This window comes from Gopherus evgoodei, chromosome 1 (assembly GCF_007399415.2).
Source record: "Gopherus evgoodei ecotype Sinaloan lineage chromosome 1, rGopEvg1_v1.p, whole genome shotgun sequence".
NCBI classification, from domain to species: Eukaryota; Metazoa; Chordata; order Testudines; family Testudinidae; genus Gopherus; species Gopherus evgoodei.
In genome coordinates this window covers 210582729-210597228 of record NC_044322.1, presented here as the reverse complement: position 1 = coordinate 210597228, position 14500 = coordinate 210582729, and the positions used below count along the sequence as shown (strand labels likewise).

The 14500-nt window shown below is 41.5% G+C and overlaps 1 protein-coding gene across 2 annotated transcripts in view; it reads right to left on the bottom strand.

Annotated features, from left to right (window-relative positions):
- Positions 1 to 14500, bottom strand: part of MAATS1 (MYCBP associated and testis expressed 1) — a 61633-nt gene that overhangs the window by 34298 nt on the left and 12835 nt on the right. For both annotated transcript variants that reach the window (XM_030534109.1, XM_030534119.1), the window contains exons 6-11: positions 13809 to 13990; positions 12928 to 13105; positions 12276 to 12433; positions 11827 to 12009; positions 11560 to 11702; positions 3612 to 3728 (exon numbers count right to left, since the gene is read on the bottom strand). In XM_030534109.1, the coding sequence (XP_030389969.1) occupies positions 3612 to 3728; positions 11560 to 11702; positions 11827 to 12009; positions 12276 to 12433; positions 12928 to 13105; positions 13809 to 13990 (961 nt within the window). The remainder of the gene's footprint in view (positions 1 to 3611; positions 3729 to 11559; positions 11703 to 11826; positions 12010 to 12275; positions 12434 to 12927; positions 13106 to 13808; positions 13991 to 14500) is intronic.

Here is a 14500-nt window from a genome sequence, read left to right as displayed (position 1 = left end):
AGTCTAGAGTTATCAGGGCATGGTTCCTCTTACTGAGGTCCCTGGAAAGGGCCAGGATGGGACAGCTTAGGAGCTAGAAGGTCTGGGAGGAAGCCTGTGAAAGTGCTTGGTGAGGGCTGGGGCAAAGGAAGCCTGGAGAGGAGATGGGGATGGACTCCCAGAGAGATTGTTCAGTGGAGTAGAAAACAGCTTGTGTGCCCTGCACTGTGGGGAAAAGAATCAGACTTGTGGGGAATGCAGAAGGAAAGGGCTTAGGATGAGAGAAGTGGAGTGGGCTTGGGGCCTGGTGCATGCAACTGCTCTCACTTAAGGGTCTCTCCCAGCCTGGAGCTTCCGAAAAGCCCCTTCCCTTCCTTGTATCATGCGGGAAAACCCAAACAGACTATGTTGTTACTCCAGAAAGAAAGAACTTTATAGTTTGGTTGGTACGTTAAACCATTGCGAATCACCCAGCCAGCCAGAGGGGAAACTGAGGCATAAAATGCCTTACTGGCAGAGGGAGACTGTGAACCAGAGAGGAAACTAAGACAGCTGCCACGTGTTGTATTAATTAGGATGGAATATATAGTCCAAAGACTCAAAGGTGTTTACATGGGCCTGAAACTACCCTATATTAAACCATTTTAAATAAGGTTTGGGGTCTGGTATACAGAGAGCTCAGCTGGTTTAGCACCATGGCAAATACCCTTAAAAATCCTTTTTAATTTTAGATTAAAGATACAGAAGAGAGAGAAAAACAGCATTTGAAATGTAAAGTATTAAGGTTTTCATTTTAATAGCACTCCTTATTTCCTCTCCCTTTAGCTGGAGAGACTTGTTAGAAAGAAGCCCCCTCGTTTAACAGTAATGTATAGTATATACAGTACATACGGTAATAACTGTCCTTATTTGGGGGAAAGGGGAGAAGTTAGTTAAGATAGACTGGAGCTGCTGGAGTTTTTAAAGTCCAATCCTGTTTTCTAAAAGACAAAACAAGATGAACACACACAAAACAGAGAGTGAAAAGAACAGCAGAGATAGACAATACAGTTTCCATCTCTGACGTTAAGTCTCACTTGCACTTCATCACCAGAGAAACACAGACACAGCACATGATCTTATCAGCCACTCTGAGACCCGGCAAACTTGTACTAAAATTGGGCTGTTTAGGGCACTGCATTTAGCTGCTTCTCTCTGGTCACAGGCTTACAGCAGTACTGCAAAATACAGTCTTGGCCGCCTAAGCCAGACTCTTATTAGAGAGAAGGAAAACGGAGAGGGATAGGAGAGAGAAGAAATTAGATGGAGAAGGGGAAGAACACACAAAAGGTCGGGGGATGTGTGTGACAGTCTCATATCCCAGGTGGCGGCTGTGACTGAGCCAGAGCCAGTGGAGGTGGCAATATCATTTGGCTCCCTCTCCGTGGTCAGGATTAGGATGAAGAAGATCCAGAGTCCCAGGAGACAGTGGGGAATGGCAGCCACAATGGCTGCCATCTTTCAGTCAGCTAGAGACGCAGTAGTCAGCTTTCTCCAGTCTCTTTTTCAGGACACCAAAAGAGACTGATGGATGGAGTAGCCCATCCCCTCATTATTTTGTCCACAAGTCAGGCCCAATTTCTCACACATCAATTTTGGTTCACTGATTTCCAGTCTCCTACTTTTCTTGTTTACCTGGAATGGCCTTAGCACAGTCCGTGAGTTACAGCACTAGGCCTTTTCGTTTTGACTGATTCATTCTGTCTGACTGTTCTACTTTTTCTCCCATCAACATTTACTGTTACAGGTAATTGTGACACTTTACACGTTTTTGCTCACTTTTTACAGTTGAGCTCACAATTAGAATAAATTTATAGGTCCAATTATGACAAACATACACCAAGTGCTAGAGAAGTAAAAACAACCCCCTACAGGGTTTATTTACATTCTTGTGGGATGGCAGATGCAGAGCTACTCCCTGTATTTGGAGCTGTACAGCTGGTAAGTTTTGTGCAACTCCATGAGTGATTTTTCTTGACAGTGAGGAAAACGTCACTGCTTTTCTCTTCCCAGCAGAATTCCTGAGGGGATGCAGAAACCTATCACATGCACCCTGCAGAAGCAGGAGGGGGCAGGGGATCTACAGGCAGAATGAGGATTAGAGGAGCCTGGAGAAGACAGCGGCGACTGCGTAGGGTATTGGAGTGAGCAAAGGACAGCCTCTGAGGTTGTGAGTGTCACAGTTCCTGAGATAAATGCACCTCTGATGCTTTTATGGCCTTGTGGGCACATCCACTTAAGTCTCTAGCTGTCACCTTTCTTGGAGCAGTATCCTGCCATCTACTTCTTCTAGACCTGGGACTTAGAACAAAAGTATCAGAGAAATCATATCCTGAAAACAACTAACAGTTTATATGCCTGAGTGCCTTACCAGGTGTCACCCATCTCTCATAGGGAGACCCTGGTAGGTTTCAAGTACTTCAGGTCCTTTCTCGGGGCCCATAACTGGGTCAAAGTCTCATGTCAGTTCTTGGCTTGAGTGAGAACGACCTCTCTCCCTCTGTCAGGGTGGTCATTTGATACAGTTTTCAGTTCTTTGCCAGGCTGTTGTGAGGGAAAGGGGAAGAGTTGTGGAGGCCTGGATTAGTCTCTTCCATTCTGTCAGTCTTCTGTTACATTCCCTTCTGTCCCTGTCACTCCAGCTTGCCACATATGGCCTCCTGAGATGCTCATCTCTCAGCCAATACCTCCATGATGGTTGTGACAGAAGTATCATCTTGTTCACAGAAAGCCCTGGCATCCAAGAGGGGTAATTGCAGAAGAAGCCCTACTCAGTCCCTGCATGATGAGAGATTCTAGCAGGGGAGGCTTGATGAGGCTGCCGCATGCATGAGTGTAATGCCTGATGCAAGACACTCAGCAGTCCTGCAGAGGATGTGAAAGCATCAGAAGCTGAAGCTAGCCTGAGGTGTTACCTATCTAAGGCCATTTGAATAGAGCCCTGCAAATCTGCGGATATCTGCAAATGCATTGTTTACCATCTTTGCCGATTAGATAAGGATCCACATTTTTGTATGGTTCTACAGTAAGACTTCAACTGAAGAACTGGACAGGAAGCTGGTAGGATTTATTTGGGTGAAATTCAATGGTATTGGATCTATCATAATGAAGCCACACAATCTCTAAATAGACAATCAAGAATGACTGGTGTTTGGAAAAATGTTTATCATGGAAAAAAAAAAAAAGTACTTTGGAACCTGCTTTAAAAAAAAACAAAAACCCAACAACTCTTAGGGAGTATTTTTTGGGTTAAGGAAGAAAAACCCTGAACAGCTCACCAAGAAGGGACAAGGTACAGGGGTGTAAGAAGACCCTCCCAAACACTAATTTATTTTGGATTAATATTATAGCCTAATGTTGGAGAATGTTGTGCTACTTAAAACTGATTCTCTGTACCTATCAAGGTTCTCATAGTGCAGTAATCAGGTGAAAGTCTAATGCTATGCTGCCTGTCAGTTTTATTTTTAAGTAAAAAACATTGTACAGAAGACAAAAACTAACTAGCTCTCTTATTTTCCTGGACACTCCTTGAGTAACTTGATAGTGACTAATACAGGATTTACAGTAAAAACTTCTAAAAACATCAAACTTACAGTTGACGGTCTTAGCAGTGTTGGAGTTAGGGGCCGAGGAACAGGTTTTGTTATCTTCTGAAGGAAACGAAGGGGCTTCTTTGGCTCCTTAACTTTATTCTTCTTCTCTAGCAGTGCCTGAAAAAGTCATACAATTTAGGCTCTTTCCATACAGGGTTCAAAAACTGTACTAGATAGCACACGACACTAGGGCCCAGTCTTGCTGTTATGGAATTACAATGGGAGTTGAGGGCATTCAGCACCTTGCACAACTGTACCTTTAATTTTCTTACAACTCCTTCCATCTCAGCTCAAAAGTCAGGTGTTGTAGATTATTGTTAAATAAGGTGGTCAGAAGACCTTGATGAAGTTTCAAGTAAGGCATGGGGATAAGTGTATATTTACAGTACCTTGCTGGCAAGTGCATAGACTGACACTCACTCTCTGGAAATGAGTCCAGAAGGTGTTTGATCTTAACCCCTAATATACTACATTCTGGAAAAGCACAGCTGGAGAATGAGTTTACATTTCTAAAAAATGGAAATTCTGCTGAATCAATTACCTATGAATTATTTTTAAGTAATTACTTAGTATCAAGTACAGAGGCAACTTTCTTTGCAAACTGAAAGCAGTTAACAGCCTTTATAAGCTTTATAAATAATATACTTCCATAACTGGAATATGACCCCCTCTCTAGGCATATTTGTTAAAAGTGCCAGATGTTAGAGTGCACAAAACATCACAAATACAGTGTTTGACGACAAAGCGAAAAATGATATTTGAGGGGGTCTGTGACACACCGTACCTCAAAGTAGCACCCTGTAACCCCCTATATTCATCATTCGTATATAGTTGTGATACTTCATACAAAGCATGCCATGTAAGATATAAAAGGTCATGATCTGTGGGAAAACTCATTGTTTTGTCAATATATATTATTGTTAGTGTGTATGAAGTTATGAGATTTTGCTATACAGTTGTTATTGAAATATGTTGTGGGTTTCCAAGTCACCCATTGCTATTTCCCAATAAAGAAGGTGACTCAGGCGGGTGTTAAATGACCACTGACCATCAGGAGAATTGTAAACAAGAGATCTGCAGTTCAGTAAAGAGACGTTGTGCAAGCACCACACAATGAAGACTGCTCAACTCTATGACTCAGTTGTTCAAACAATGGGGATTGCTGAACTCTCTGACTCAGCAAGGACATGTCTAGGCCAGTATCTTCCCTGGGATATTAATTGAGAGTAAAAAATAAGGGACGGGGCCTCATGAGGCTACTTCTCTTCTCCCCTACCTAAACTGAAGGCAAAAAAGAATGCTGGGAAAACAAAGACTTTCAACTGAGGAGATTGGTCCCAGGCTAAGAAGGAAATTCAGCCTGTGTATTAAGGACTGTAACCTACCTGCAACATCCAGTGAGAAAAGCTGTTTGATTCAACTCTTGCTTAGTCTAAAGGTTTAGGATTTAGAATGCATGTTTACTTTTTATTTTCTTAAGGTAACTATCTCTGACCTTTATGCCTTCCACGTATAACCATTTAAAATCTATCTTTCTGTAGTTAAGCTTATTTTCATGTTTTATCCTTACCAGTGAGATTGTCTAAAGTGCTTGGGGAATCTGCTCAGATTACAAAGGCTGGTGCATGTCCACTATCCTTTGACAGAGTGGCAAACTAATTAATGAGCTTGAATTGTTGAAGAGAAGGTCTTGAGCAGTGTAAGAAGGTATATTTCTGTGGTGCAAGGCAGAGGTCTTGGGAGATTTGCTGGTGTTTCCCAGTGTATAGCTCAAGAGTGAGTTGGAGATCATTCATGCAACTTAGCTAGGTGTACCTCTGCATGTTGGTGGACAGCACCTGGAGGGGTTTGCTGCTTGTCACTGGCAAAGCAATATGAGAGACAGCCTCAGCTGGAGAGTTAAGGGGGCACAGCAGTCCCACAGTTCCAGGTTGTACCCTAGGAATCCTGTCACAGATTTGCAAATTTCTTCAGTCTAAATCAAATCTTAGAGTCTCATGTACACATCTCCTCTTATATAAAGTTTCAGAACACTTCCCCTCCCATTCACAACTGTATACTCTTGATACCTGGAGGGCTCTAAAAATCAATATTGAATGCAGGGTACACTTCAGAAAATATCTAGCTCTGTTGTTTTAATCCATATAAAATTTTAAAAATACTGCTGTTATAGCTTCAGTTATTAGATAACTAAACTGGTACATTTCAGAAACTTTTGAAGATAGAAGTTGTTTTCCCCTCAGATGTTCGCACTTTTTTATTCAGAGCCAGAGAATACAAAAATGTTGCGTGAAGAAAACCGAACAAGGAACCAGCAAAAAAGCTCTCAGCCTTTCCAGACTACTGTACTCTTTTCAGGAGTCTGATTTCTCTTGCATACCCCCAGGTTTCACCTCACTTAAAAATCACTTGCTTACAAAAGCAAACATTAAATACAAAGAACTGTCGCAGCACACTATTACTGAAAAATTGCTTACTTTCTCATACTTACCATTCAATTACAAAATAAATCAATGGGAATATAAATATTGTACATATATTTCAGTGTATACTATACAGAGCCATACAAACAAGTAATTGTCTATATGAAATCTTAGTTTGTACTGACTTTGCTAGTGCTTTTTATGTAGCCTCTTGTAAAACTAGGCAAATATCTAGATAAGTTGATGCACCCTGGAAGACCTCTGCGTACCCCTGTTTGAGAACTATTGACTTAAGGAAATGGAGGTTTAGGTGACCTTTCAGTGGGATTCTATTCGTCCCTAGAGAAGGAGAACAAAGGCAAAAATTAAGGGAATTTAGTCAGGAAAGTGGACTGAAGAACATATACACCAGGCCCTTTAAGATAACCTTGAGAAAGTACTCCACAAACAGGGTAAAAAGTGTAAACATCTGAATATCCCATTTTAATTAATACTTCTCACATATTAAGTTGTTAGACAATTTTTCTGAACTTGGGTGCAAAATATTTTCCTTGAGAGTAGATCCTTCTTGTAGAGGAGACAGAACTGAGTGGTGCGTGCCAGCTGATTAGATACAAGAACCAGGACCTCCCTGGACAATGTGGGACCACCCAGATCACTTGTGCCCCTTTTTCATTGTCCTGGAGAACACTGAACAGAAAAGGATAGCTATGCTCTTGGCCGTTAGAGAAAATGCATGACTGTAGCTACGGATACTGTATGACATCACTGATACATCTTGGCTGACCAGGACTGGAGATTTAGCTCTTACGACCTATTTAATCACTCTAATCTTTTGTCATTAACTTTGGATTAAGTTGTTCCATGAATGATTTTCCCTGTTCTTGAAACTGGCATCAATTTACCAATTAACCCTGATTCCAACTAACTGTGACCTTCTGAGTTCCCCCAGGCAACAGCACAAAGGAGGACAGGGATGATGGACCCTGAGAGATTAAGCAACTTCTGGAGAAGACAACTGGAATCTCTCACAATGGTATGTTGGTGTGAGAGACCTTCGTTCTTATCCAAGACATCACAGACCTGTCAGATGTGATAATCTGACATCTATGACTATGTCCAGAAGTGACAGACTGCGTGACATCATTTAGCTGTTGGCAGTGTTGACAAATTCATGTTATTACAGAATACAATCTGGACTGTGTGACGGCTCCCTTATGGGCCTTTTCCAGAAAGTGTGCTCCAATGAACAGGTCGTCTTAGCACAGGTATATACAAACCCTTTTTTGCCCAAAGAAAATACTTTGGAAAACATCCTTAGAGGCAGGTAGGCCAAAAGCAAAGCAGCATAGTGGTAACATTATGTGTTGCATGTGAAGTTGAGAGATTTTCTCTGAGAGGCTTGTGTAATAAGTGCAAATAGGTGTTCTTAAGATCAATTAGTGAGATTTTTTTCTTTAGAACTTGTTGCTATGTTGGAATTCAGGGTATCCATCCTGAACTGTGGTGATAACAGGAATCTGTTCAAGAATTTCCAGCTGAGCACTCCTCAGACTTTGGCATTTTTGGGTACTGGCAAGAGGATTGACTAGAGCCCTTCTTGTTCCCTAGGAAATCAATTATCCTAGTTTGAAGAAGATGGCGTTTTAGTCTTCATACTCTGAGGTTTCAATTGGAGGAAGAGGGAGATGCCAATAACCCTGGTGTTAGAGTGTGTCATTTAATTCTAAAATGTAAGCCAAGCTTCTCTCCCATTTCTTCCCACATTTCCTTTTTTACAGGAACTTGTATCTGGAGGAATACAGAGTCCACCTAATACTCTGGAGAATGGTTTCAGGTTACTTCTCAAAAAACTGATTTTGAGTTTTCTACTGCGTGGTATCTAGCCCCAAGTCTGAAAAAAGCTGCTTATGCTCTCAGAAAGACAAATGAGTTTCCTCTGAATTTCCTGGGCCTTTTTGTCCCTTTAGAGCCTTTACCATGGGAAAATTTGTATTGTGGTAAACTAGAAATGGAAGAGATGGAGGAACAGAGTGTCCTTGAATGGCTTGCTCAACTTTTACTGGGAAAACCGAGTCTTAGAAATTTCCTTTGTAGAGAAGTGACTCCTGGGCTCAGAATCTGCAGCTTCCTTCCTGATGCCTTTAACCTTTCCTCCACTGCTTCTCAGATTTATAGGGAGGAAAACAAGATTAATTAGCCTCTCAGGGCCCAACCACTGAGCATATTCTGATTTTACAAGGTTCCCTCCTCCTATTATTTGTAGGACAGAAGGAGACTACCACTAAAGAGGGGATCTGAAGGGAGAACTGTACTGCTGCTGTGCTAGAGAAGTAAGGGTAACACTTGAAAAGATCACTCTTAAGATGATCCCTAAGTGGTTTCCTTGAACTTTATAGCTGCTCTCTAAATCCCTTTCTGAGGAAAGGCCAGAGGAAGCTTTCGCATGGCACAGCCATGTTGATTCACCGAATCCTGCAGAAATAGCTCTAAAAGAGCTGACTCACACCTTGCTAAAGAAAGCAAGGTAAACAGTCAGAAATAAGTGGTAAGCCAAGAGGCCTTTTACTGCCTGCTTTTTTCAAGTCTGGGTTGCTCTCTCTACCATCCCTCCAGGGCTGGCTGTGTGGATGAGTGTAAGAAAGCGGCAGGGCTTGGTCAACCCACAGCAAGTAGGGTTATGTTAGTCCATGCATTTTTGCACCCTTTTCTGCCAACTTCTCTCTCTGGCTGCCTGTGAGGTGTTCTTGAAAGAACAGCCTGCCCAGACATGCTACACTAGAAGCTGCTGCAGCCAGCTACCTCAGTATCAGAAAGGAGTTTCCCGCAATCTTGTTGCAGAGCCCCCCCACAGCTAAACAACAGCCCAACAATGCTTAGAATCCAATAAGCTGACTATTAAGATTAAAACAATCAGAAAAGGATTCTTTTTTTCCCCTTGTTCCTTGGAGCAGAAAAACTTAAGTCTCCCTGCCATTGATGGAGCCAGTTCAAGCTGACTAGCAGGATCTTCAGGGGTGTGGCCATCCCCATCCTGCCTTGATTGACAGGTCTGGCTCTGCCTCCAAGTAACCACAGGTAGGAGTAAGACCCATTGTAATAGATTTGCAGATTCTCAGAAAAAAGAATGTGTATTTTAGGTGTTTTTAATGCAATAAATAGATGTTTTTGAAAAGTCCATCACAATAGACCTGATCCATAGTTGGTGTAAATCAGTGATGCTCCATTGAAGTCACTGGAGCTATGCTGATTTATACCAGGCAGGAATCTGGCCCACTATCTCTATTTTCACTCTGAATTAAGTCTCCCCTTCTCCATCTATTTCTCTCAGCTGACACCAAGGACAAGAGCCATCATTACTGACCAGCCAACTCTGGGGATCACTTATAATCCATGACTACAGTTTGGGAATCTTCACTATAGTCTGTCAAAAACATGAGAAGTCCTTTAGACAGACAGACAGACAATGCAATTGCTGAAATTGGAATTTAGCCAGAAAACCATGAGCTAACATCTCTAACTCTTGGAAGAATGCCAGGAGTCTCTTGCCTTCTGATCATGACCACAGGTGGTTAAGACCTTGGTTTTATGCAGAAGACACATGACACCTCCAATAGCATAGAGCAGGGGCAGGCAACTATGGCCTGTGGGCTGCATCCAGCCCATCAGACCTTTTCATCTGGCCCTCAAGCTCCACTGCTCTTCTCCAGGACTCCGGCTGGGAAGCGGGGTCAGGGGCTTGCCGCGCTCTGGCTGAGGTCTGGTGCTTGTGTGATGGGTGTGAGGGCATGCATGTTACTCTGGCTGCACAACCCAAACATGCCTCCTGTGCCATCAGAGCCTGGAACGTGCAAGCCCACTTGCCTGCTACTTGTTCGCTTAGGTGACTCTGATGTTTTAGTAGTGTTAATTTTCCATTGTTGAAGATAAAACAAAGAGTAGTTGGCCAGGGAGTGCTCAGTGACAGTTTTCAAAGTTGTGGGCTGTCAGGACCTACGTGGGAGGAGATTTCTGAGAACAGGGGGCTGGTGAATCTCAATTCCAATGACTGGAAGCTGATGCCCAACAAATCCAGGCTAGAGAGAAAGGGCGTGGAAAGGGGGTAAGTTTGGTTAATTACTGTAATAATTTATGATGGTATATTTATAATAGTAAGTAAGGTTTTATGTTTATTTCCAAAGTGTATCTTCAATAAAGTTTATTTGAATATCTCTGAAGTGTTAATTTCATGAGCATTCATGGTCCACCATACAATTTCCATACCCAGGTGGGGCCCTCAGGCCAAAAAGTTTGCCCACCCCGGCATACAGTCTACAAGCATAGGGGGCATTCGTTCAGTACTGATTCCATAAAAGACAGCTCCTTAGCACTTTCTACACATCTGAAGTTTTTTCCTTGAAAATTTTCCCTCCAAGTAGCGACCAAATCCAACACTGTCTTTCATAAGATTAGATGACTGAATTTGAGGTAGTATGGTAGTTATTTCAACGCAAGATTTCAGTTCTATTAACAGAAAGTTACTGCCTGTATTAAATATATTATTGTGCTACACTAACACAAGAAAAAAAATTACACACACACACAATGCATGACTAAATATTTCTTATCAACTGGATTTGAAGATAAATCTAATAAAACTGACAACTGTGTATATAATAAATATTATTTACTTTAGGAATACTTTATCCAATAGGCCTGATTTTCAAAAACACAAGTCTGTAACTGCAACACAAGATGCATGCCTTACAGTTCACCTAATTTCAAATGTAAATTGACACTGGTCATTTACATGTGTGGACAACAGATTTGCTTGCACAGTTGTAGTGACAGCATATGCATTTTATGTATTCAGAAAATCAGACAATACTTATCTAAGTTGTTAGGTAACTGCAGTGATCTGCTTCCTCTGTTCTAATCTAATTTGGATAAGTTGGGACAATTGACCTACTTTACTTCAGATGTGCAGAATTTTGAAACTTCTGATCCTGCACTGATTTAAATAATAATAATTTGACATTTTAACCAATAGGTTTGTCATATTTTTAAAATATTTTAAAGGGATGGGGGAAAGGAAGGCAAGCATGAGGAGGAGAATTGCTGATTTACATCAGATTTCACAATCCTATCACATTTTCATAGGGCCAAAGAAACAAATAGGAGGAAAAATGGATGTTCGTGAACGACTGGGGATGGGAAAGAAAGCAAGCTACTCCTTTCACTAAACTAGGAAGCTTTCCACAGGGTAGGCACAGAAGACGGAAAATGTGGAAAAGAGAAAAAAAAGGGAGACTATTTGAATTCAGAACAGTACCCATCATGCCACGTGACAACCTGCTAGTTATTAATGTTTGATATGTTCTCTCCCTGAAGATGGCCTTATTTCAGTCTTTATAAAAGCATTAAGAGGGGAATTTAGGAAGTGAATTTGGAGATAGTTGACAGATGTGCCTTCCCAATTGCACTTCCATGTAAGGTGCATCTCAAATCTAGAAAGAATTTGCTTTCTCTTGGCTGCAGCACCGTACCTGGTGAACCTGTACCAGCTCCATATCTTGCCTAGAAGTCCGCTTAATAAATCCTTCTTTAGTGGTGGTAGTCTTGGGTTTCGGCGCTTTGGTCTGGGGCTGAGTAACAGAGTGTGGGAGAGATGCCTCCAGTTCAAGCAATCCTAGAAAAGGGGGAGTGGGAGTACGAGACAGGGTGGAAGTAGAGAGAGATATTTGAATTGTTGTACACGCTTATGCCAACATTTTTAGCCAATATCTAATTTAAGATTTTCCAAGCTGCCTTACCCTCATAGGTGTTAAGAAAGTGGTTTTTTACTACATAACGTTCAGAATGGTTGTCCGGAAAGTAACCAATTCTGGACAGAGGTCCATAGGGCTGCGACGCATAGTCAGTATAGTCGCTGATGACATCTCGTCTCTCCAACTTCCCCTCCACATTCTTCCCTTTAGCTATCAGCTTTCTCATTGCTGAAAAGGAATTGCAACCATGAGACATTCCCTGACACAAACAGTTCTGAAAGAGTCATAACCTAAGAAATTCAGTCAGGCTGTCATTCCTCTAGTAAGAAGTGTGGATGACAGACTAATATGGCCCAAGGAGTTTTACAGTGTGGTCTGTGGATGCCCTCATCTTGAATACACAGCTTCAGCCTTGTAAAAATGGAGTGGAGGAAGATAGCTTGGTATGGAAACTAAGTCCCCCTTATAATAATTTTCCTTATCCTCCAAATTACCTTTTATATGTTCATGTTTAATTTTTCTCACTCTCTCTTCTTTGTCTTGCTGACGGTTAAACCAGTGGGCATCCAAGCGATTGACATCCACTTCATTCTGATCCTCCTCTCGTCTCCTCAAAAGGTTCTTTAAAACTTCCAGTCGAACATCTTGCAATCTTCAAGAGAAAAAGAGGCATGATATAAATGGAGGTGCTCACAGAGCTCCCAAGCCGCACTGCTATATTTAAACACAACTTACCTATTGACCTATCTGTAAAATACATCCAGACTGCAAATACAACATTTTAGTCTTTTCATTTTTAAAAGTGAGTTTATCCCTGGTGCAAGGTGTTGGGTAATAGCTTCTTTCACCAAAAAGTCCCCCAAAATCAGTGTACTTCAATTTCAGTTTGGTTCCTCCATGCCCATTCAGAATTACCTCTATTCTGAATACACCAACAAGAGTGCCATTTGTGGTGGTGGGTTTTTGGACGAATTGAGGAACTGGACTCAAATTACAAAAAATGATGACCTTCAGTCACTAATGAATACGCAACCTAGAGATAAAAGTTCATGCATCCTACTGCCGATCCCCTGACCTACCTGATTTCAAATTGCACCTAAGTTCCTTACAACTGAAAGAGCAACACTGCATATAATTTGTACCTACTTTTCTATTTCCTGTTCTCTAAAGGCCCATTCCTTCCTCTCCATGTCATCCATCATCTTCCTCCTCTTCTCAGTTTGTGAGAGATCACTAAGTGGTGGCAGAGTTGCTTCCCAGGCACGTTTCTCCCGGGCACGTTCAATCATCTCCACCTCAGCTTGTCCTGCTGGAAGACCCCGCCCTTACAGGGAAAAGAAGCAGTAGTTCTTTAGAAAGACTGTGGGGCAGGGCAATATCCATGACTAACATATAAAGCTATTATAGCGATGAGCACAGTAGAAAACTCTACAGTAAATAGAGACTAAATACTTGAAAGATGGAAGTTAACAAATCTAAGGCACCTAGCTCAGTGAGTTTTTAAAATGTGAATAGCCTGCAGTTACCATGGTTATAGTAACATTAAAAAGGCGGTTGTAATTCCTCTTGCTCCTGGGCATAAAGAGATCCATTTGGGGGCAGGAAAAAGAAAGAAAGAAACTTCCCTTCCATGGAACAGCATTACATATTTAGATACATTTTGAGGATAGACACCTTACTTTGAAGCATCCAGCATTTACCACTGTTGGAGGCAGGTGGCATTCATAGTAGTGGAAAGAAAAATGAAAATCATCATAATAATTTGCACTTACAATATCTATTGCCATTTAACTAAATGATCTCAAAACATCTTACAAAATGCCTCACAACTGGCCTGTTGTGTAGGTAAATATTTTTATTACACCCATTTTAAAGCTAGATAAACTGATATATCCCAATGAAACATGGCAAGGTAATGTTAAAGCTGAGAGAACTGACATCTGACAGAGAGAAACAGCAATTCTGCCATTCTCAAGGGAAGAGAGCACAATTATTGTAAAGAAATGTTTCTGGTTCTTCCAACTCACCCCAAGTGAGAGTGGCAAGTGTCAGCAGTTCAGGGATTGAACCCAGAGGTACTACATATTCTGGGGAATACGGGTCAGTCTGAGCTTCACCATCCCGGTAATCCGTCTGTGTACCCAGAGTTCGTGATGTGGGGGAGCGTGATCTGTCACTGGTGATGGAGGGGTAAACATATGGCTCTGTTCTAAAAAACAAACACGAGCCAGAACATGTTTTTGTATATGTTGTCACATTAATGTTTTAAAACCTGAGATAATATTCATTACAGATGCGATTTTCAAAAGTGCTCAGCTTTACCTTAACTCTGCTCCCATTGAAATCAATGGAGTTGACTTGAGTGAGAGCAGTTAGGCCTTTGCTGAGCACTTCTGAAAATCCCTCCCTACGTGAACCTAAACCATGATCTTTCTGCATCAAGAAGCTTAAACTGTTACATGCAAGTATCTAACACATATGTATATTACAGCATTGTATTTAAGGATTAAGGGCCAAATGTAGCCTGATGCAAGTAGCTGCAACTTGATGGAAGTATTTGGGCCAAATTCAACAGTGAGATAAACAATGATGTAAGTTTCATGTCTGGTGTAATAACTTGCACTGATCTGGCAATCAGTGGGTAGGCAAAATAAATCTATTGGAAAGGGGTGTAGCTTCAAAAACAATTAACAGAAGAATACAAGATAAAGCAGGACTG